Consider the following 23,167-nt stretch of genomic DNA (forward strand, 5'->3'; position numbering starts at 1 on the left):
AAGTTATTTTTTATCTCATTTTCTATGATATAACCAAACACTGGAAAATATTTTTCAACTTATTTTTCATTACACTACCAAATATCATAATATAATTTATATTTTCAAAATTCTCTTTAAAAAAAAATTACTTTTCAGCAAACAAACGGGCCTTAGATTATAGCTACGATGATAGCTATAAAACAGCCACTTACTCGGAAACATCAAATGATATACATACATGCATATGTTTTCAAAAGGACTGAATTAATAACTTGATACAACTACAGGGTTCAAAAAAATATACCTTTTTTTTCTTCATGATTTTTGTTTGATTGATGGATCCGAAAGAAGACGAACCAAACCCAAATAATTGAAAAACTAAACAAGAAGCTACTGTATAGATATTTGATATTGATCCAACTGTATTTTTAAATTATTTTATTTTATTTTTAAATTATTATTTTTATATAAAAAATTATTTATATAATCGTGGTGGTGGTTTATATTACGTGGTGGTGGTGGTTTATATTACGAAAAAATCGATTTTCTATTTTGTTATTTTGGGCCGTTGCTTACCACCAAAAAACAAAAAGAAAAAAAGAGGGAGAAAATAAACTCACTCACACCCGCACAAGCCACAGGGACATGGATGCCTTGCCTTGCCTTAAAAAACAAAAGAAGGAAATTAACTTGTGAAATTAGAAACATGTACACGCTTTGTCCTCTCGTCCACGTTCTTTGTGTCTTCCCCTCTATTTCTATTTTAGCGTCTTCTCCTGCAAATCACTCTCACTAACAGGCAGTGGCTTCAATTATTCATTTTTCAGACAAATAATTTCTGCCCCCCAGAAACTTGTTGTCTTCCTGATCTCTTCTCCAGCTCAATTGGTTAGTTTTTTTCATCTACTCCATTCATGTTTTTGTTTCTGAATTTTGCTTGCCTCATTCAGTTGCTTGATTATATACTAGCCGCCTGGCTGCTTAGATATTTGATTCTTTCTGCCTCCAATTTTATGGTCATTTCTCTTTTCAAAAGGGTTTTGTTTTTCGTAGCTTCAAGGCCAGGGTAGAATCGCTATTCACTTTTATCTCAGTTTCAGCAATATTTGGGGTCTCTTTAATCTGTTTTTTTTTTTATTATTATTTTTTATGGTATAGGTTGTATATTCTCAGGTGGTATTTTGTTGCTTCAATGGCGGCAATACTGGCTTCACAAGGTTGTTATTGTCGTCATATTGATTTGATGAATGAAGGAAGGATATTATCGGACAATCTCAGTTTCTCGAGTTCAGTTTCGAACCCATTTGTGAAGTTTGACCGAAAAATACAAAACCTGATTTTCTCTGATAAATTAAGAATGGAAGTTGAAATGCGACAAACTGAGTCGCCGGCTTCCAAAAACTTAGGTTCCAGTGGACCACCAGACCCAAAAAAACTAGGCTCCAATGGAAGAGCGATAAAGATGGTGCCTACAAGTGAGGTGATGAAGAAAAGAACCCCGAATGGTAACAGAGTAGATATACAGAATGGAACGAAGCAGGTTATTAATGGAGCAACTTTAGCTAAGAGAGATTCTAGTGCTGCACTTGTAAAGTCAACGAGAGCTAGAGAGACTGACAAACTTCCACCATTGGAGGATTTTAGGGTTCTTCCAACAGATGAGGGCTTCAGTTGGGCGGATGAGAATTACAATGACTTTCGAAGGACCATTGACATTTGGTCCTTTGTTCTGGCCTTGCGTGTTCGTGTTACGTTTGACAATGCCAAATGGGCATACGCGAGTGGTTTCACAGAAGATAAACAGGTGACTTTTCATAATCCCTTGAAGAGTTAAAACTGTTATGTGGTGGTGTTGTTCATGCCTTATGTTTTGAAATTCTGTTTCACCTGCAAGTATTTTCTAATGGATGAAATTCTGTGTGAAATTCTGTTGATTATAATTCTGTTTTCTTTTTTTTTCCCTTTCATGGCAATGGTGGTCTTTCTTGTTCAGAAAAGCCGTAGGAGAAGAACTGCTTCATGGCTACGGGAGTGTGTATTGCAGCTTGGTCCAACTTTTATCAAACTTGGACAATTATCCTCAACAAGGTCAGATCTATTTCCCCGAGAGTTTGTGGATGAGCTTGCCAAGTTGCAGGTACCTCTTTGATTTTATTCTGTATTAATCTTTTATTTTGTCATTATATGCTAATATGGAGTAGTACAGTCATTTTATCCTTTGCAGTCTTTGAGCTTTTCTTATAAATTTGATATGATGGTCGCATGATGTATTCCAGGATAGGGTGCCTGCCTTCTCTCCAAAGAAAGCAAGAAGTTTCATTGAGAGAGAATTGGGAGCTCCGATTGATGTGCTGTTTAAGGCGTTTGAGGACCAGCCAATTGCTGCAGCTAGTCTTGGTCAGGTGTTTGATTTATGCTTACCTGTAGTACTTGTTTGTGTCCGTATTTGGCTTTCTGTGAAATTTACTTGGTACTCTATCGAGCTTTGAAAATATAATGTCGTGGAGATATTTCTCATGTGATATGATTTGCAGATTTAAGAAGCTCCTTCTATAAAGTTTAGGGAATTCATGACTAGGACACCATTCTCAAGCAACATTAAGAAAACATGCACACAAGGCTTCTTGCTTTCACCAATTCAAGATTTCATTGCTTCTACTTCTATTCCCATAATAGTGGTGTATTGATTAGTTGTTAGGACCATTGAAATCTTTTCTCTGCAATTATTTTCTTTATGGTGAATAATTCACTATATTGCTGATTGGAATTTATCTGGTGCCTTTAGGTGCACCGCGCCATCCTGCATAATGGGGAGAAAGTAGTTGTGAAAGTTCAAAGGCCTGGTCTCAAGAAACTTTTTGACATCGACTTAAGTGAGTTATGTGTACTATATTTTTGTTACTTCTAGACAAGGATATTGTACTTGCTTATAACTATGTAATACCAGGCATAATTTTACTCTTTTTCTCTGCTTCATGGCTTTCTTTATTGCAGCTTTGTTCTCTTTTTTTGAGCTCTGCTGGAAAATATGTTCATCATTAGCTTGATGCTCTTTGTTAGTTTTGGGATTCTTTTTGGTTGGTTTTGCAATTTTCATTAGAGGAGATGAATTGCTTGGAGTATACTAAAACTGTAATAAAAGCACTAAGAAGGGCGTGTCTATTGGCATGCTTTTAAACTGCCAAAAAATAAAAATTATGCTCAGACAGATTTAGTATCTTCCGAGGCACTACTAAAAAATATATTCACATGTTAAGTTACAGGTGCATATATTGACTCTATAGGTTTGGTTGGGGGCTATACTCTTATTATGTCTTACTCCATAGATAGTGGTGCTTACCCTGTACAATTAACGTTTTGATTGTTTCTCCAACTCTATTCTTCTTCCACCCAGGAAATCTAAAGCTAATCGCAGAGTACTTTCAGAGAAGCGAGACTTTTGGTGGTCCAAGTAGAGACTGGATTGGCATATATGAAGAATGCAAAAAGTAAATCATAGGCATTTATTACTTGTCATATTATTTATTTATTTATTTTTATCATGGTTATGGATAAAAATTCAGGAATTTTTTTCTATTTGGGTTACAAAGGAGAGGCTCAAAGTGGAGATCTCTTGGCAGGAAGGGAACATGGGTGCCAGCTGAGCCATAGGCTCATTGGCAACAGTTGTGGAACTCTAATTGTACATTAAACACAATAAGGCATACTTATTTAATATGAATCAATGTCCTAGCCTGTGCTATTGTGCTTGACATTTCATATTTGCTTTGAAATCCAAAAGACAAGCTGGGTTTCAACATTGCATTGTTCCACAAATATAGCTTTTGTTGATTTGGACATAACAGAGACTTAAGGATTTAATCTTTATCGAAGTGATGCAAGTAAAGAATGGCATGTGTTTTTGTTCATATATGTAATTATGAAATGCTCCCTATCATTCTAGTGCTGCATTGATTTCAGGATTTTGTACGAGGAGATTGATTATATTAATGAAGGAAAAAATGCTGACAGATTCCGCCGAGATTTTCGGAATATAAAATGGGTCCGGGTGCCGGTATGCCTTTTGCTACAAAATTTTTTAATTTATTCCTTCTCCTTGATCTCATAGTTTACACTTATGAACAGATTAAATTCTGAACTTGTCAGTGAAAGTGGACTGTACACTTGAATTCTGTTTATTTGAACAATACTTATTTTAAATCTCATTTGCCTCCTTCTAGCTGGTATTCTGGGATTATACTGCCACGAAGGTTTTGACTTTGGAGTATGTACCGGGTATCAACCTAAACTTATTCATTTTCTAAAGATCCAGTTGATGTCAAGCCCCTTATATTTTAAGGCAGTTAAAGTCTATGTTAAGATCTTGTTATAATTAAACACATTATATAAATTGTAAAAAAAGTGTTTGTGATAATTGACGTCATGTTGTTTTACTTCTGTGTGCAGGGGTTAAGATAAATCATTTAGATATGCTAGATTCACGGGGATATGATCGTTCACAAATTTCATCACGGGCCATAGAAGCATATTTGATTCAGGTATATGACACTATTCAGACACATCAACATGACTTTAAGTCATTACTGACTTTCAACCTAAGCAGTGATGACTGTAAAATGGATTTTATTTGTTCCCTTGTATATGTTCCTATTAATTAATGGGTTTGGGTCATACTACAGATTCTGAAAACTGGTTTCTTTCATGCTGATCCTCATCCTGGAAATCTCGCTGTTGATGTGGATGAATCACTTATCTATTATGACTTTGGTATGATGGGAGAGATCAAAACTTTTACACGTGAGAGGCTGCTTGAACTTTTCTATGCAGTTTATGAAAAAGATGCAAAAAAGGTTTGCTTTTTTTTTGTTTTTTACTAATGTTTCCTTGACATTTTTCAAGCTCTAGAATGATTTGTAGGATGGGAAGCCCCAATTTTAATGCAAACTAGCTGCCATCTTTTATTTTCAATGCCTCAAATTAGTATATGTTGCAGCATTGAATGCTTGTGTATTCATGTTATTAACATGCTATGACTGTTTTATCTCTCAACCTCTGTGATGTCACTTTATTACATAGTTCCTGGACTATTGATAAGAGAGTTGGCAGGTGGGAATTTGTTAGGAAGGAACCATGGTGTGCCAAGAACTTGGCAAAATCAGTTCATAAAATATTCTGATTCACAACTTAATGTGGAGTTCAGTTGTAAAATGCAGAATTTGTGAACTGTTTCTCTGCATCATTATCCTCAACTCTCATTCCGTCTCCCTTTCACCAAACTTCTTTAAATCAAAGTCAATTTTGAAAATTGGACTTGTGAGAAGAAAAATTTTCTCTGTACTGTTCCGCTGACATTGGCACTACGGTGCTAGGGTCAGAAGTTCTACTATCACTTTTCAGCTGCAATAACAGGAGATGTTGGAACAGTCAGAACCTTTCTATATATGTTGTCTGAAATTGATGGAGACTTTTAGATGATGCTTCCTCTCTCCTAGCACATACATGATAATAATCATTATTTTCACCTGGACTCTCTAAGCATGCTATTGAATCTTGTGGACCATGCATGTGATATTGACACCAAATGAAAGAATGCAGAATATGTATAAGACTTCCAGCCATGTTTTGAGAATACTTGTTTCTTTCTTGTTTGTCATTTGAAAAACAACACACTCCAGAAACAAGCAATCAAAATCATTCAAAAAGCTCCATACATGAACTTCCTGTGCTTGCTTCGGCGGTGTGAACTGATGAATAGTTACCATGCAGGTTATTCAATGCCTCATAGATCTTGAAGCACTTCAGCCCACTGGAGATTTATCATCTGTAGGTGTCAAACACAGTTGAATCAGTATTTAGGAAATGTATCTCAGTAATATGTAAACAGTTTTTTGAAACAAGTGGTCTTATAAGCATTTTTATTATGGTATTTTCCTAGGTGAGGAGATCTGTACAGTTTTTCCTGGACAATTTACTGAGCCAGACACCTGATCAGCAGCAGACTTTGGCTGCAATTGGGGAGGTATGCAACAACGAAGGCTTCAAAATCATTTATCATCTATATGTGAAACTTAATAATAGCTCTTGTATCTATATAATCCTCGCACTTGTCTTGTCAGTTTATGGCTAAATGAACAAAATAGCTAAAAGAAAATAACTATTATTTAAGTCATCTTTAATTATAGTGACAGGTAAATGCATGTTTATTTTTTTTTTAATAATATGATCCCATTTATTTTCCCCCAATCATTTTATATGATCCTTCCTTGATCACTAAGGTTGACTCCCCTTCCTTTTTTCAGGATTTGTTTGCAATAGCTCAGGATCAGCCATTCCTGTTTCCATCCACATTTACCTTCGTCATTAGAGCATTTTCAACTCTTGAAGGTTATCTCAAAGCTTTACTACCAGATAGACACACACTCACACACATATCACATTTGTGCTGATTTGAAGGGGCTTTCCTGGATTTGTGCTGGTTCACAGAATCTTATTGGGATATTTTGTTAGTTTGTTAACTTTGTGAATGAGGAAAGTTTAAAGGGTAGCCTACATATTTGTCGCTCTTACCTCGGTATCATTGTGTTCGTCCAGGTATCGGGTACATTCTTGATCCAGATTTTTCCTTTGTGAAGATTGCTGCCCCTTATGCGCAGGTTGGATATGTTTTACTAGCTCGTTTTCATTACAGCTTCTCTCCCAATGCTTTCATGGTCTGTATACAGTTGACTGATGCTTTACACCACCTACAGGAGCTTTTAGATGGAAGACAAAGGCCACGTGATGGAACACAACTAGTTGAGGAAATAAGGAAACAAGCAAATGATGTATTGCCCTCGCTCTTGTTCCTCCTAGATTCCATTTCCTCCCTAGAAATGCTGTTAGATAGAAACTCCTGCTTCTAGTTTCCTTGGTTATATTTTATCCCTGTGTTAAGTGTACTTGTATATTTGTTCAGGCTAGAAGTTCCACCATATCCATGCCGTACAGAATCCAGCGAATAGAGGATTTTGTGAAACAACTTGAAGCGGGTGACTTGAAACTCCGAGTCCGGGTGCTTGAGGTAATCATCCTTTAATATTCTAATTAGAATATGCAGTCTGATGGCCTCTTGAAATGGTTTTTTGAAAAAGCTCACCACCATAGCTAGACCGAGCTTTTAGGAGTTCATATCTTTTTCCTACTTCAATTTAACACCACAATCAAACTGCCTTTACCAGTCAGAAAGAGCAGCTCGAAAAGCAACAATACTACAAATGGCGACCATGTATACCGTCTTAGGAGGTACCCTACTAAACCTCGGGGTAACCTTCAGCAACACGGGCAGTCAAGTTATAGCAAATGGATCATTCGTTGGTGCAGGTGAGCTTTCTTGCATAAGAACCTTCAAATCATATCCGCGAGTTTTTGGTTTCAAACATTGAAATTCCATGGCATAAAGTGTTTCGTCATTGAAAATGCAGGAGTTTTTCTGACACTTCTTCTAAGGTCGATGCAAAGGGTGAAGAAGCTTGATAAATTTGAGAAGATGGTATGATTTCTGAAGCGACTGGTCAGACTTCCTGCTGCATGGTGCACACCAGACACTAATCATTTATCTGAAGTCGTCAATTGTCCTATTCTTAATCCAAGTGATCACAAGCTTGAGAGATCAACCATAACTTCAAGCTCAAAATCATATAATTTGACCATTGAGGTGGTGATATGGCTTCCTGAAGACTCTGAGTGGCAAGGAACTTGTCAAGCAGACAGGTATACATTAATTATTTGTCTGTTTGATCACAAACAGAAAGACTCCGTGTAAAGGAAGATAGAAAACATCAATTAAACATTGGAGGAAAATAAAATATTGTCAAAGAGGGTGTTCTTTTATTTAATGAGTAATGGGTGCCGTGAACTGACCGGTGCATGTGTCACACGCATTCCACAAGCCAATTTGCATGCCTGAGAATACCTTGTTTTGGACGGTAGTGGTAGGTGGCTGGTTGCTTCTCACCAAATTCCAAGTCTCTCTCTCTCAAGTAATATGTTTGAACTAACCCTGAGTTAACTATTCATGTTCTGAATTTGTTTTCAAGAGATGATCAATTTAAGTTACATAAATGTTAGGGTTACTGAGGCTTATATAGTCGTTAATTTCAGGGTCTGGAAAATTAGTTGGAGTGCGTGCAAATTAGTTCGGATACCAATGTTAATTGAAAAAAAAAATATGTTTGAATTAGGTTATGTATCAAATGGAAATTAAGTGATCGATTTTAAGAGTGTGTTTGTTAGTATGATAGTGGTTTTTTAAAGTGTTTGTTATTTTAAAACAAAATAAAATATTATTTTTTTAAAATTAATTTTTATATTAACATATCAAAATGATCTGAATATATATATATATATATATATATATAATATTAATTTATAGTAAAGAAAATAAATAATTTTTTTTTAAATTTTTTCAAAAAACATTTCTGAAATATAATGCAACACACATCTTAAAAACTTAAAAACAAAAGGATTTATCAAACACTAATCTTAGTGTATCTTAAAATTTATACTTCAAAAAAATCAAGGAAACTTACTGCAAGTAAATACTGGAATTTAGAAGTGCTTGAAATAGTTGTTTTTGTAATTTAAAAATTTATTAAAATAATATATATTTTTATTTTAAAAAAAATTATTTTTTGCACCAACAAATCAAAATAACAATAAAAATAAAGAAATAAAATTTGACTAGTGGTGGCAAGCCAAACGAGCTCCTAGTCAAAGAGCACATATCAGCCGCTGCTAACCCAGCAATGTTTTCCACGAATCCATGCACACTAGTATTTCCCTTTGAATAGGATTTGACAATTTTTTTGCAGTTTAGATTTATTTATTTTCTGAAATGGGGTGCATGAAAAACTAAAGAGTATTTAATTATTATGTGATGCCAAACTCAAATACATTTACATTACAAATTTAACACAAGCGTTGAAAAACTTAGGATATAAGCTGAGTTGATAACTGACCTAAGTGAATATAAAAATAATAATAATTATTATTATTATTATAAATTTAAAATTTAATTAAAAGTTTGGTTAAAATCTCAAATCATAGATTGACCTGAGAGACGGCTGAGGAGGGTGAACTGGGTTGGCTAACTGTTTTAAAAGTCAACGGATTTATAGAGCTAGTCAATTAAGGTGGCTGGCTGATTCGTCGGATGAATTCATCCAAAGGGGAAAAAGCTGATGACTTGTCTATATTGTATTTTTATTAGCCTAAATCATTAACAATAATTAATTAATTAAAAAAAAAGCACAATCATTCCTAATCACCTCACCTCATCATAATGTATTTGGAAAGGTGATTGGGATTGTTTTTTTTAAGAATTTTTTATTTGGAAATGAATTAAGATAATATATTTTTTATTTTTTAAAATTATTTTTGGTATCAGTGTATTAAAATGATCTGAAAATATTAACAAAAATTTAATTTAAAATAAAAAATTTTAATTTTTTTTAAAATATTTTTAAACCACAAATAAAAAACTTAATACTTACCGAACTTGACATTTATGATGGTACGTTCGATGATGGCTATCGTGGAAACCAAAAGCATTGACCTTTTTGTTTTTAAATAAAATGCAAAAGGGTAAAAGGGATATTTGCAATCCACTTAAACCAAATGTATTCAAGTATTGAAAAAGATGCTGTGTTTTGTACCTATTGATTTTACTGTTTCTCTTCCGTTACCTGCTGAGAGAGATGCCGCTGTTGTCTGTGATATCTTGTAATCGCTGCACCCACCAAGATAATAATAATAATAATAATAATAATAAATGAAAAACAGCGAGGGAGACGAAAGGGAGAGGAGTAAAAGACAAAAGAAAACAGGGGGGAAAAAACAAGAGCGTCGGTATTTTTTAGATGTTAAAACACGCCCGGGAATCTTTGATTTTTTATTTTAATTAACATGGATTTTTGGGGAACTTATGTATATTTTAATTAATTTTATAATTTTTAAAGTTAATATTTATATAACCCTCTAATAGTTTTAAAAGATTTTAAACTTGTGATTATTAAAAAAATATATAATATCTGATTAGTTGATTTACCCTTCAGAATTGGGAATCTATGATCTTTTTAGGCCAGATTCTAGCTTATCAATTTGTGTAAATAGAGGTGGTTTTATGGTTGTTTTTAAAAGTTTTTTTTTTAAATATATTAAAATATATATTTTTTTATTTTTTAAAATTATTTTTATTAAATGATAAATAAATTTTAAAAATAAAAAAGTTTAATTTTTTTTTAAAAAATACTTTTAAAATAAAAAAATAAACAGGCTCTAAAATAATTAATTTTTTATGATGAAATATAATAGAAATTAATTTTTTTTAATTTATGTGCAAACTGGTTTAAGGAACTTTCATAATTTCATGTTTGAATAAAATAAAATTACCTTTCATAATATCTAATTATTATTTTTAAATATTTTTATATTTCAAAACAAGAAAATAACATAAAATAAATGGAGAATATTAATAATTAATTTTTAAAATTATATGATGACTCACACTATATTGCAAGTCATCCAAAATATTTTAGTATTTAAAAAATGCTCAAATGACAATATTTTTTTTAAAAAGTAAAAAAAACTTAATATTCAAGTCATCAATTTAATTATATCTAATAAAATCATTTGATTTAATAATTTTGATTTAAATTGTAGACAATAATAACAGATTAACCCATGCATTGTATTTAGGGGCAAAATAAATTCACCGCATTCTTTTAGTTTTTTTTTTTAACAAGGGCAACTAATTAATTCTTTTTTTAAAAGAAAAAAATAGAGGGACAAATTTATACTTAAAACTCATAATGTTACAAGTCAAACCAACCCATATTGACCAAAAAAAAAGAAAAGAAAAGAGTCAGTCCTTACTTAACGTCACCTTTTTATACTAAATTGTTTTTCATGTTCCTACTGGTCTTCCCTGGAATTCTTTTTTATTTCCACGTTCTTCGTAGTGTTTAGACAAAGTTTTTATTTTTTATTTTTTTTTAAAAGTCAATAAAATCGATAAAAAATAACCGGTAATCATCTCTTATATATAAAAATACATGCTAAAATCTCTGAGGGTTATCACCTAGGAAGTGAAATTTAGAGAGTTTTTGAAAATATAGTTGTATTTGTGTTTTAAAAAAAATTATTTTTTTTACTAGAATTTAATATTTGTTTTTTATGTTTTATATCGTTTTGATGCGCTGATTTCAAAAATATTTTTTAAAAATAAAAAAATATCATTTTAATACATTTCGGTACGAAAAAACAAATAAAAAAACCGCAACTATACTCCAAACTATTATTGTTTCATAAATACTTTCTTGGAATCAAAATCAATGATATATAACACAAAAGAAAAAAAGAAAAGAAGAAGGTAAATAACCATTTATGAGGTGGAAATAATAAAATATAAGATTTTTATTGTATACAAAACCCATTAAGAGAATACTATAAAATAGAATTCCCGAATATATCAAATATCTCTTATAAGAAAAGGCCAATCAGATTAATAACCATGCGAGAGGTTGATGTTAGGAATATTACTTCTAAAGAGTTGTTAAAACAGGATAGCACAAATTTTAGGAATAAAAATGAAAGAGAGAGAAAAAAGATTTTATAAATATATTGTTAATATCATTATAAAATATTACAATAATCAGAGTGGGTCACCCTCTGTTTAAAAACAACAAAATAATTACAATAAAAAAAAAAGAGAAAAAAAAATCCTTAAACATATTATAGCTTTGATTATAATATCATCAATATTATTAAAAAAATCTCAATAAAATAAATCTAACAATATTAAAAATAATAATTAAATTATACAGTATTATCCTTATATAAAAATTTGACCCACTTCAATTATTGTGATAAATTTCTTTGGTATTATTAAATTTGGATGGTTGAAATCTTTATAAACATGGTGTAAGAAAAAAAAACAGACTTGTGAGATACATTATAGCTTTGATTATGACATTACCAATATTGTTAGAAAAATCATAACAAAATAAAATCCAACAACACTAACAAATATTATTAAATTATTTTGCTATTATTGTTGATGTCAAAATAATTTGACCCACTTTAATTATTGATGATGAACTTCTTTATTATTAATGAATGTGGACAGTTGAAATCTTTATAAATGTGGTGTAATCAACGCTTCAAAATCCTTTCAAAATTTTATTTACTTAATTTTCTGCTCTTTCTTTCTTAAATTTAAACCATCCTATCTTTTTTTATTTTTTTAAGAAGTTGATATTCCCAATTTCTACTTTTTACGAACGGTAAATATATACATTGTTTTAATATGATAATATTAAAAAATAATTTTTTAAATATAAAAAATATATTATTTTTATATATTTTTAAATAAAATATATTTTTTAAAAAAACTTTTATAATACTCCGAATATTAAATTAATTATTTTGCAGGTGGGCAGTTGCCTATTTCCAAACACTCCCAGTCTTTTTCTGTTATATATACAGAAGTATCACTTCAAATCCTGCCATTAAACTTCTCTCCAGCTCTCCGCTTTCATTTCTTGAGGATCTCTCGAAAAGTCCTCTGCGTCTCGTATTGCAGGTATAACCTTCTTCTTTCTTTCATTACTCTCCTCTCTAATAAATTCTCTCTATAATGTTTTTTTTCATTTACCTCTGTTTATTCATCCTTTGATCCGTCCATCCATCTGTCTGTTTTCTTAGCTTTTCTTCTCTCTATATTTTCTCAGTAAACAAACAGCCTTTGATGTGAGTATCTTTCGTGTTTTAAGTAATTAAAGCATACGCGTCTCGTTTGGAAACTATATAATAATAATAATAATAATAATAATAATAATCTAATGTCTCATGCTTTTTCTACTATTGATTTCGGATTTCCTTAACTGATTAACTAAGCATTTCATTAATTCATTAATATCAACTGTTTAAAAGACGGATCATCTAAAGCTTGTGTCGTTTTTTTTTTTTAAATAATTTTTTTATACAGCTCATTTATGTTTATGCTTATGCTTACCATAATTATTTTTCTTTTAATTGCAATCAAAGGCTAATTGGGTTTGTAATCTCTTGCAGATTTTCATTTCCAATATTCTCAATGACTTCTGCAGAGATAAAGCCGAGAGGTGCCGTATTTTCTCTTTCTTTTGATAAATCTATACATGCATGTTAATTGAATGTAATCCTTGTGGCTGAAACTTTGTATAGTCCTGATGCTCTATTTTAATTTTATTTTATCAACATTTCATTTTATGAAATTGGTGGAAAACTTTCAAATATAGTTTCTATATGTGCTGTTCAATTTTCTTGATTTAATTTTTTTCGCAGATGTTTGTGTTGTTGGTGTTGCACGTACACCAATGGGTGCCTTTCTGGGTTCACTGTCATCTTTACCTGCGACCAAGCTCGGATCTATAGCTATTGAAGGTCAGAATACAGCCTTGTGTTTACTTATTGGCTTAATCTCTGTTTATGAAACATTCTTTTTGGCATTTGGTGATAAATACTCTCCTTTGCTTGTTGATATGTAGCTGCTCTTAAAAGGGCCAATGTTGATCCTTCAACTGTGCAAGAAGTGTTTTTTGGCAATGTTCTCTGTGCGAATTTAGGACAGGCTCCTGCTAGGCAGGCTGCATTAGGCGCAGGAATTTCTAATTCAGTAGTTTGCACGACCATTAACAAAGTTTGTGCTTCAGGGATGAAAGGTGCACGTGATATCATGTTGATCTCTTAATTACTTCTTCCTTTTATGTTAAGAAAATATCACTAAAGCATTTTAGGTTTTATTTAATTTTTTTTTTGGGGGATGTTGCAGCAACCATGCTTGCAGCCCAGAGTATCCAGTTGGGTATTAATGATGTTGTTGTTGCTGGAGGCATGGAGAGCATGTCAAATGTCCCTAAGTACTTGGCAGAAGCAAGGTTAGTGTGACACTCATTACGGTTAGTCAGTTCCATTACTTTGAAACTCCATTGAATATTTTATGATTCAATTATCTCAAGCAGGAAGGGATCCCGACTTGGACACGATTCACTGGTTGATGGAATGCTCAAAGACGGTTTGTGGGATGTTTATAATGATTATGGAATGGGAAATTGTGCTGAATTATGCGCTGATACTCATTCAATACCCAGGGACGACCAGGTACTGTATTAATCCCATAGGACAGAACCTCATTGTTAGATATGGCTTTTGATTTACGTATTTTCTTCATAATATAGTGTCAAATCTACTTTATGGTCTTGTGGTCAGTGAATTATCTTATAGACAATTTGATGTTTTTTGATCACACCTAGCCTTGTATTAGCCACAAACCCCAATATTAATTGGTAAACTGTTACGCAGCCAGTTTGCTGGCTTGTTTTCTACCTCTTTTCAGTTCAGTTTCTTGAACACACATTTTCCCATTGCCTTTTCTTTTCCCTCTAGTAGCCAGCCTATCTACACCCATGGTTACCATAAGCCTTCAGTCCTCTGGTATCACTGTATCAGGGGCAGCTTTACCAGTGAGGGCATGATGATAAAAGCTGGAGGCGCTAGATTAATGGACACAAGTCTCTGAATCTCGGCTGTCCTCACAGCCACGTAGAGCCTCAAACCTACGACCTTTATTTTCAATTTCAAATCAGTTTCTTACTAGGATCTTGGTGATTTATGCAGGATAACTACGCTATTCAGAGCTTTGAGCGTGGTATTTCTGCGCAAGATAGTGGTGCCTTTGCATGGGAAATTGTTCCGGTTAGAAATCTATTTTTATGTTGAAAATATTTCCTTTGCTTGCTTTTGTCAATATTGTATATCTAAACTGTTACTGCACAGGTTGAAGTCCCTGGAGGAAGAGGAAGACCTTCAACAATTATTGACAAGGATGAAGGTTTAGGAAAGGTATGTTTCCAAACCAGTCCTTTGTCCTTGCTTCTGATGTTGGGAATTAGTTATTAGTATCCAACTTGCTCTGCTCTTAAATTTTCTATGTTGCTTTTATGCCATGCCAGTTTGATGCTGCAAAATTGAGGAAGCTCCGACCAAGTTTCAAAGAATCTGGAGGCTCGGTTACTGCTGGCAATGCCTCTAGCATAAGGTTTAATATTTCTCTCACCTTCAATTTACTTATCCATCTTCTTTTAATTATTCAGTTAGGTCAGAATATGAGAAATAGCTATATGTTTGACTACTAGAGGTCTATCTCTTCCACAGTGTAGTCATTTGATACCAGCACCTTACTTCCCTCATCATTATGAGCATCTCCAAACACCATACCCAACGGATATTTTTCCTGAAGAGCTATAAACATTGTTTCTCCTTGTTATATCTCTTTCAGCTTTTTTTGAACCTCTAGCATGTTAAAATCATGGTAACAAGTGCCCAAATGTTTTACTAAAAGTGTAATTTTCTCATTAACAGTGATGGTGCTGCTGCTTTAGTTCTAGTGAGTGGAGAGAAGGCACTTCAGCTTGGACTGCAGGTGCTTGCAAAGGTTACAGGATATGCTGATGCTGCTCAGGTAATTCATTAAATTGGGTGGGAAATTACTATTTTCTTGATACTGTGTAGTTTAAATTACGTTGTCTTTTGAGTTTTTAATGCCACGCACTGCTTAATCATGTGCAATTCCCTGTGCAGGCGCCAGAGCTTTTTACAACAGCTCCAGCCCTCGCCATACCTAAAGCTATCTCAAATGCTGGCTTGGATGCTTCCCAAGTTGATTACTATGAAATAAACGAAGCCTTTGCTGTGAGCTTCCATTCTTTATCTTCTGCCTGTTTCGGTCATCTATCTTTGATGATAAAAATCACCATTTATGTCACACTATATGCAGGTGGTGGCTCTTGCGAATCAGAAATTGCTTGGACTTAATCCAGTGAGTGCTTTTGAGTTTTGACCTCTGCTAATCCTTGTGTGCATACAGTGTTACTCAGCACCTGTAAAGATTTTAATATTCAAGATACATGGATTAATAATGTTAATGAATGACTGCAATATCATCTCATTTAGCTCCTTCATGTTTGTTGACATTGAAATTTGTGCATTTCATTCTTGTTGACGAAGCACCCCTTTTATCCTGCTTACAGGAGAAGGTCAATGTGCATGGTGGAGCTGTATCCTTGGGGCATCCACTGGGCTGTAGCGGAGCTCGTATCTTGGTCACACTTTTAGGGGTATGCTTTCTTCAACCTCTACTGAATTGCTACTGAGCTGTTAATAACATCTTCCTACCCCCGCCCCTTCTCCCTCCCGTATTCATGTGAGTGCGTGGACTCTTAGTACAGTTGTCATGGTACTGTAGGTATTGAAGCAGAAACATGGTAAATATGGTGTCAGTGGTGTTTGCAATGGAGGCGGAGGTGCCTCCGCCGTAGTTGTAGAGCTTCTGTAGCTTGCAATATCTGGTGAGTACAAAATCTCGTGCAAATACCTAGCGTAGATGATGGCTTGATGCGATTCGACCCTCACTTGATAATGGTGGTGGGTGAAAAATCAAGATTTCTAGTCCGATAACGTAACTCTCTTTCAGGCGGTAGACAAGGATGGGGACTCGATCAAGTGAGATAAACCTCTGCTCCGTCAACATCAAAGTCAACGTTCAATTTCATCCGTCTCTCATTTCAATTTCTTCTCTAATAACCTAGACTAGTTGTTGTATTTACCTTTCAGAAGAACAGATGCCTATCAATTTCTCTCCTCGTTTTGATATTTTTTTTATCCAATAAAATTACAACACGTTTGTAACCAGTTCAGAGGTTGTAATCAAATAGCGAGTAGAATTATTTCGAGTTTTACATGGCAGCTCTATAATTATAACTAGAATAATATAAAAAATAAAATAAATTGAGTTTTATCTACTTTAAATTCAAATTATTTTTTTATTTGGAGTGCAATTGGTATTGCTGTTTTTTATTTATAAATTTATTAAAAAAAATATTTTTTTTTATTTTTTAAAAATTATTTTTGATATCAATGTGTTAAAATAATTTAAAAATATCAAAAAATTATTAATTAAATTTTTTTTTTAAATGTTTTTTAAAAATATTTTTAAAAACACAAAATTAAACAGAGTTTGGGGTATCTATTAAGATTTTGTTTATTTACGTGTTTTTTTTTTAAAAAAGATTTTTTTTAATTTTTTTTTAATTTTAAATTAATATTTTTTTGATATTTTTAGATTATGATGTGTTTATATAAAAAAATAATTTTTAAAAAATAAAAAAAATAAAAATTTTAGATGTTTTTTAAAACATAATCAAATAAAGTTTGCGGTATTTATTAATATTTATTTGTTTTCGTGTTTTAAAAAAATTATTTTTTTTATTTTAAATTAATATTTTTAAATTATTTTGATAGGTTAATATCAAAAATAAATTTTAAAAACTAAAAATAATTATTTTAATATATTTTTAAATAAATAATATTTTAAAAAATACTCATAACTATATTTTTTAAATCCATCCACCTTACGTACATCGTGATTCACTAAGGGAAGATTGTGGTCTTTGTCCTGGGCGTGGACCCATATTATTATTCTAAGAGGTTGCAGGAGCTGTAGTCAGAGAAAGCAAAATAAATAAATGATAATAAAATAAAAATATGTAAAGCAGGCCATATCATGTGACAGCGCATAGTAATCTGTGAGGTGTAATTAATCTATTTCTTCCGAAAAAAATAAAAATAAATCTGGGTTGGAGTATAGAATTCTTTTGGTTTTTGGGCATGGGACAATGTCTGGGACCATCTGGTCTGTTGGGTTTGAAAACAAAAGCAGATGCGAAGTCCGGAAAAAAACAAGCCATCGTGGCTCTGATTCTACTACTTCTAAAATTCTACAATTATATAAATTTATATATATCTCAATTAATTCTATTATTTTTAAAATTAACAATTATATAAATTATTAATGACTGAAATTTTAAAAAAATCAAATTAATAATATTTAAAAAGCAAACTCAAGAGCTGATAAATTGAACTATTTTATAACTAAAAATAAAAAATAATTGTTCTTTGTTCACCTTGAATATTTATGTAAGAGAAAATAAAACGAAATTATTGCTCATTAAATAGTGCAGAGAATGGATTTATTTTGAGATAAATATTGGTTTCTAGTTGACCTCCTTTAATAAATTTATTTAAAGATATTATATTTTGTACTATTTTTTTTTAATAAAAAAGATAAAATTTTATAAGAGTTAATATTTAATACTGCTCCAGTCCATCGTGTTTACACTCCGTAGCTATGGTAATTGACTGAGGAATATTGGTTTTTTTTTTTTTTGTAATTGTAGTGAAGATGGGTTAATGGAAAATCAAATCATATATAATTAATAAAGAGTAGGATCATTTGAATTTGCATGGATAATTGACATGAATAAAAAATGGTGTAGAGGAGAGGAGGTACCTAGTACCTACCATATTATTGCTCAACTTGGAAATATAATAAATAAAATTATGATAATTTGCTTTTCAATTTGGCCATGCCAAGCTGGATATTAACACTGCAATTGAAGTTGTAGACCCTGACCCAAACAAGCTTACGCTATGCCTTTCCTTATTATTTATTTATTAATCGTTCCTTGTGGGCCCCCACCGACCCACAGACTATAACTACCATCGATTCCATTTCTCTCGGCCCAACTTGGCCCACTCACGCTCTCAAACTCCCTCATCATCATCACCACCACCACCATCATCATCATCACAGAAACAGCTAACAGGAAGGAGGAGGAGACTCAAGCGGCGCTTCCCTTCCTCTCTCTCTCTAAATAATGGCGGTACTGTCTCAACCCGAAAAATCTCTTCTTCATTTCATATGATAATTAACCTTCTTTTTATTTATTTATTTTATGCGGCGTTTATTTTATTATTCCTTTTCTTTAACATTTCTCATCTTCTTCTCTCTCTCTTTAATTTCTTATGTTAATTTCTACCGTAATTCATAAATATTGCAGCTAGCTCTGATGATATATTCTTTATATATGATAATTATAATTTGGGCTGATTGCGCAAAGTTCCTGCATAAATGATGCTTATTTATGTTGTCTGAAAATGAAATGAAGTGTTAGAAGATTGCCGCAAGTGATGATTTACTAGGTCGGGTCGTGCAGTGCCTTCCTAAGAAAATGAGTTGTTAGTTTGCGCCTTGTCAAAATCAAGGGCGATCACGGCCTCCATGTATTTTAGCTAATGAAATGATAGGCGGTTATGCCTCGATGGCTAATTGTTTTTGAATACGTGTTTGTTCGCTACAATAATGTATGCAAGTCTAACAGATCCAAGCTAAACTGGGTTGTTCGATTTGTTGACATCCTGTTTTTTTTTTTTTTTTCCTCTCTCTATTTAACATGCAGATATAGAAATCAATCCTGCTATATGAACCTAGTAATGGAGAATGTTGGTTCCTTTTTCTGACAATTGCGAAGGGCAATTTGTAACCGAATGCAAATTTATATATGCAGCTCTATTCATTTGTAGAGATTGTCTTCCAGCATGGATTTTTAAAGAGTTATTTAGTGGTGGTCTTTGCCTTATAAATGAATACAACATCATGTTAACAGGCCTTACCTCTTAGGTCTACATGGATGTTATGGAAGCTTGAGAGCGAGGGCTTTATTTTAGGTGAAAAATGAGTTTGTTAAAGGCGTATAAAGTGTTGCTGATACTACAAATTGAATGAGCACACCCTCCCTGATCATATTCCTCAATGGGAGTTGAGTTTTGATTTAGTATCTTGTGTTCTTATATGAAATCCCGGTCCATTCTTTTTCTCTGCTGAGAAAGATAAACACTTCCAAACAGGGTTTGTACACATGAATAGCCTATACCAACCTTAAACTTAGCCCAGATGACCTGATGTGGCACGCTTGGGATTGTATGTTTATGTTAGATTTTGATGTTGGTTATGGAAAAACCAAAAACAAAATATTTCAGTCACAGTAATCATTGTTGAACTAGAACCCTTTGTGAGAGACTCCAAGAGGGTAATTATAGAAAGTTGAAGAGGATTTTTATAGTCAAAGCAGCAGTGGTTGTATGTGGACAAGGATATAAATGGATGATAAAAATTTCGGTAGCCAACACTATAGAGAGCATGTATGTTTGCTTATCTATGTGGCCTTGCTGTTTTTTTCTAAATCAAGTTGTTTTCCAGAATGAGCCTTGTGATAAAGTAAGTAACGCCATTTATGTAGTTGTGGATTGTACCTTGAAATTACCTAATCTTGCCTACGAGGCCATCTGCTCGCTTGTGGTTATTTTGGGCGTGGTCAATTATTATTCAAGATGCCATCTTTTTTTGTGTTGATGAACCTAATATACCGGTCTTCCTTTCTTGTTTTGTTATGGATTTATTTTATTTTAATTGATTGGGAATGCATGCTATTATATTGTTTAACATCGAATGTCTCCCAGGTCATAAATTAGAATATTACCATTTGCTTGAATGGCATGTGTTTCAGTGCATGCAAGGTTCGATGTATCTGCTTCAAGGTTCGATGTATCTGTTTCAATCTTGCATTTAATATATAATCTTGCTGTTCCCTCTCTCTTTTTATTTTTTTATACTTTGCTATTCCTTATTTTACAAGATCAGCAAGATCCTTTTTTTGTTTGCCAGTCGAAGGGAAAAAAGTGATGGGAAATAATGTAGATATCATTATGCCTTCCAGTTATCCCTTTCGCTGTCTTGTCCTGAGATGACTGACTTTTCGTGTGAATTTTGAACCTCTTCAGGAAAAGGACCAACCATTGCCAAAGTTCGGGGAATGGGATGTCAACGACCCAGCATCAGCTGAGGGATTCACAGTAATCTTCAACAAGGCTAGGAATGAAAAAAAGACAGGTGGCCAGCCTGACTCACCAACAAAGGATAGTTCCTCCACATACAAGCCTGGTGCTGCTAATACTCTTGGAAAGCCTCAGACTGTAAGTAAACAACCGTTCTTATTTTATTTCGCTGGCTTTTGGGTTAGGTTAAATACTCTGCCATTATCAGCTGGAAGCATTTTCATCTCACACATCACGCCACCAGTCCCATGCCTTAATCTTGAACTTGGATGTATTTTTCTTTCACTTAACATTAATGAAAGTAATCTTTTTAAATAATTCTCAATACTGTTTACTGATTGCCTCTTGAATTTTAAGTTTTTCCAATCATGAAGATTTTGCTTGTGCTAGTGCTACTTTGGGAATTGCTTCAGCAATTCAAAATAATAAACGGAGATCCCAACTTCTGGGACATGCTACTTCATTCTAAAATGTGCATGCTATGTTCTTTCAGAATTAGGGTTTTTTCATTTGTTGCTATTACATATCAGAGAGGTAGAAAACTAAAAGGAAAGTAAATCATTGCTCACAAGTATTTTCAGTCTTCTATCATTTCCTGAGCATTTTAGCAACACACTATCTTCCTCAGTAGCTTTCATTTGGATGAATTTGGGACCTTTTTTTTTCTGAAGTAGTCTCTTAGATAATAAATAATTGTACTTGGTTGTTATGAATTTTCCAATCACACTCTTAATTGCTGGGACTAAACCCCTGGACAAAACCCACATCAATGAGCAACAATAAAATGCTTTGTTTTATTAACAGTTGCTAAATTGAACAAATTCTAGGTTTGCATCATGTTTGATACTTCAAAATTTATTATTGGTTTGCAGAAAAAATGGTTTTGCTGCATACAAGCTACCCATGCAGAATAATGAAGTGGCTCTTGCATTGTAAGAGCACTGATGGCAAGATATTATTTATCTACACCTAGCCACAGCATACAATCCGGAAGACTGGAGCTGTTTTCAGAAGCTATGATGGGTCCTGCAGAAATCTATTTGTTGTGGCTTGAGCTTTGGTAACGATGAGGGCTTGGGGAAGTATGTGATGAAAGAACACTTTTATTTTCTGTTTATGAATACCGATGGGTGATTATTGAGGTTTATGCTTGTCTGCTCCATTCAATATGTCCCATTAGGCAACACTGCTGTGACATTCTATGTTTTGTTTCGAGTTATATGATTTTCGTGTGTGTATTTGTGTGCTTATTATACCTCATGAAGGATGAAATACCAGAGAAATCACTGCAACGTTTTGGTGCCATAATGAACCCAAGGGTTCGGAGGCTCTGTGTTGTTGATAGGGTTCCGTGTCCCTGTTTTATCATAGCTGATGAGAAAATGTTAGTAATGGTGGAGACTCAGAAGATGGAGAAGAAATAAAATATCAAGGCAATTTACCTTAACCTCCATTGTTGGACCCTACTTTCCTTTATTGAAATCCTAGAGAATTTCTTTGTCTCAATCGGATCCCTAAAGTATTCAAAAATTCCTCAATTAAATTTCCCATATAGTTTATTCATAGGCTTCGAATGGAGAGCGCCAAGTTTCCTAAGCCAAGACATCATTTGGACAGATTCCATGAACGGACATGGATGAAGAGGTTTTCCCTTTCTCTTTCAAACTAGAAACTGAAACCCACATAAATTATCTGTCTCTTAACCGACAAAACATTCGGGCAACGCAAGATCGTTTGTTTTGTCCCACGTCGAGGTTTTAGTCTAGCCATTAAAGAAGTTTTACCTCGGAAAAGGATTGACGCGATTGGATGGTGGCAGCCCTGCTTTCCCACTCCAAACCTCACTCGTAGTTCTGATTCTCAAATCCTCTAATCATGGGGTTTGCAGGTTTTAGACAGCCAAACGAAAGGCCATCCCTCCTCTCTAACCGATAGATTGCCCCAAATCCTCGAAGAAGATGAAGCTAGAGACTCTGTTTCAGAAGAAGCGCAGTTATGACCTCTTAGTAACCACAGATAGCTAACAGCCAGAAGAATTGCAAATGAAATGAAAGCAAATTGACGTAGAATGATAACAGATGTTCAGGTCATTACACCAATCACTGCAAAATCTTCCTCACAAAAAACCTTAAGAATATTCACATTAAGTTATGATTATTTGAACACTTTATATCCTATTCAATCCATTCCAAATGAATCGAGAGGCAACGTAGGAAGATCTAGAGGAATTGAGCAAGCAGTTTCCAGATTTTGTTATGGATTCTTGAGGTCAAGAACCTTTTCAAGGGAAGGGTATTGTTATGATTCAAGTTACCATGGAATTACTAGCTTACAAATAAAGAGTGCAAGCCTCCGGTACTGCTTCCAGTACAGAACA

General features: G+C 33.3%; 3 protein-coding genes across 4 annotated transcripts; all 3 read left to right on the plus strand.

Annotated features, from left to right (window-relative positions):
- The first annotated feature begins 631 nt into the window (after positions 1–631).
- Positions 632–7,851, plus strand: LOC118045377 (protein ACTIVITY OF BC1 COMPLEX KINASE 7, chloroplastic). 2 transcript variants are annotated; one of them, XM_035054025.2, is made up of 18 exons: positions 632–870; positions 1,141–1,786; positions 1,976–2,119; positions 2,259–2,384; positions 2,768–2,855; positions 3,377–3,470; positions 3,943–4,036; positions 4,203–4,257; positions 4,429–4,520; positions 4,662–4,832; positions 5,749–5,805; positions 5,918–6,001; positions 6,282–6,366; positions 6,574–6,635; positions 6,732–6,806; positions 6,938–7,042; positions 7,200–7,341; positions 7,443–7,851. In XM_035054025.2, the coding sequence occupies exons 2-18, from the start codon at positions 1,175–1,177 to the stop codon at positions 7,514–7,516; spliced, it is 2,160 nt and encodes a 719-aa protein (XP_034909916.1). In that variant the 5' UTR covers positions 632–870; positions 1,141–1,174; the 3' UTR covers positions 7,517–7,851. The 2 variants fall into 2 exon arrangements, with proteins under 2 accessions (XP_034909916.1, XP_034909991.1); XM_035054100.2 differs by having other exon boundaries at positions 1,156–1,786.
- A 4,619-nt stretch (positions 7,852–12,470) lies between these two features.
- LOC118048920 (acetyl-CoA acetyltransferase 2) lies at positions 12,471–16,796 on the plus strand. The gene is made up of 15 exons (XM_035058804.2): positions 12,471–12,601; positions 13,093–13,142; positions 13,345–13,443; positions 13,548–13,721; positions 13,832–13,937; positions 14,022–14,160; positions 14,677–14,754; positions 14,836–14,901; positions 15,012–15,097; positions 15,421–15,520; positions 15,640–15,750; positions 15,836–15,877; positions 16,089–16,175; positions 16,304–16,406; positions 16,532–16,796. The coding sequence occupies exons 2-14, from the start codon at positions 13,115–13,117 to the stop codon at positions 16,391–16,393; spliced, it is 1,206 nt and encodes a 401-aa protein (XP_034914695.2). The 5' UTR covers positions 12,471–12,601; positions 13,093–13,114; the 3' UTR covers positions 16,394–16,406; positions 16,532–16,796.
- Positions 16,797–18,623: 1,827 nt separating this feature from the next.
- On the plus strand, positions 18,624–22,028 carry LOC118045131 (protein NOI4). Its single transcript, XM_035053917.2, has 3 exons — positions 18,624–18,779; positions 20,737–20,928; positions 21,663–22,028. Exons 1-3 carry the CDS (start codon positions 18,774–18,776, stop codon positions 21,702–21,704), a joined length of 240 nt encoding a protein of 79 aa, XP_034909808.1. The 5' UTR covers positions 18,624–18,773; the 3' UTR covers positions 21,705–22,028.
- The last annotated feature ends 1,139 nt before the right edge of the window (positions 22,029–23,167 follow it).

This window comes from Populus alba, chromosome 14 (genome assembly GCF_005239225.2).
Source record: "Populus alba chromosome 14, ASM523922v2, whole genome shotgun sequence".
NCBI lineage: Eukaryota > Viridiplantae > Streptophyta > Magnoliopsida > Malpighiales > Salicaceae > Populus > Populus alba.

Coding starts and splice junctions, on each gene's coding strand:
- LOC118045377 (XM_035054025.2), top strand. CDS start 1,175: ATGGCGGCAATACTGGCTTCACAAGGTTGTTATTGTCGTCATATTGAT. Junction 2,120..2,258: donor ATGAGCTTGCCAAGTTGCAG/GTACCTCTTTGA, acceptor GATGTATTCCAG/GATAGGGTGCCTGCCTTCTC. Junction 5,806..5,917: donor CCACTGGAGATTTATCATCT/GTAGGTGTCAAA, acceptor GTATTTTCCTAG/GTGAGGAGATCTGTACAGTT.
- LOC118048920 (XM_035058804.2), top strand. CDS start 13,115: ATGACTTCTGCAGAGATAAAGCCGAGAG. Junction 15,521..15,639: donor GATATGCTGATGCTGCTCAG/GTAATTCATTAA, acceptor TTCCCTGTGCAG/GCGCCAGAGCTTTTTACAAC. Junction 15,878..16,088: donor AATTGCTTGGACTTAATCCA/GTGAGTGCTTTT, acceptor TCCTGCTTACAG/GAGAAGGTCAATGTGCATGG.
- LOC118045131 (XM_035053917.2), top strand. Junction 20,929..21,662: donor CTCTTGGAAAGCCTCAGACT/GTAAGTAAACAA, acceptor ATTGGTTTGCAG/AAAAAATGGTTTTGCTGCAT.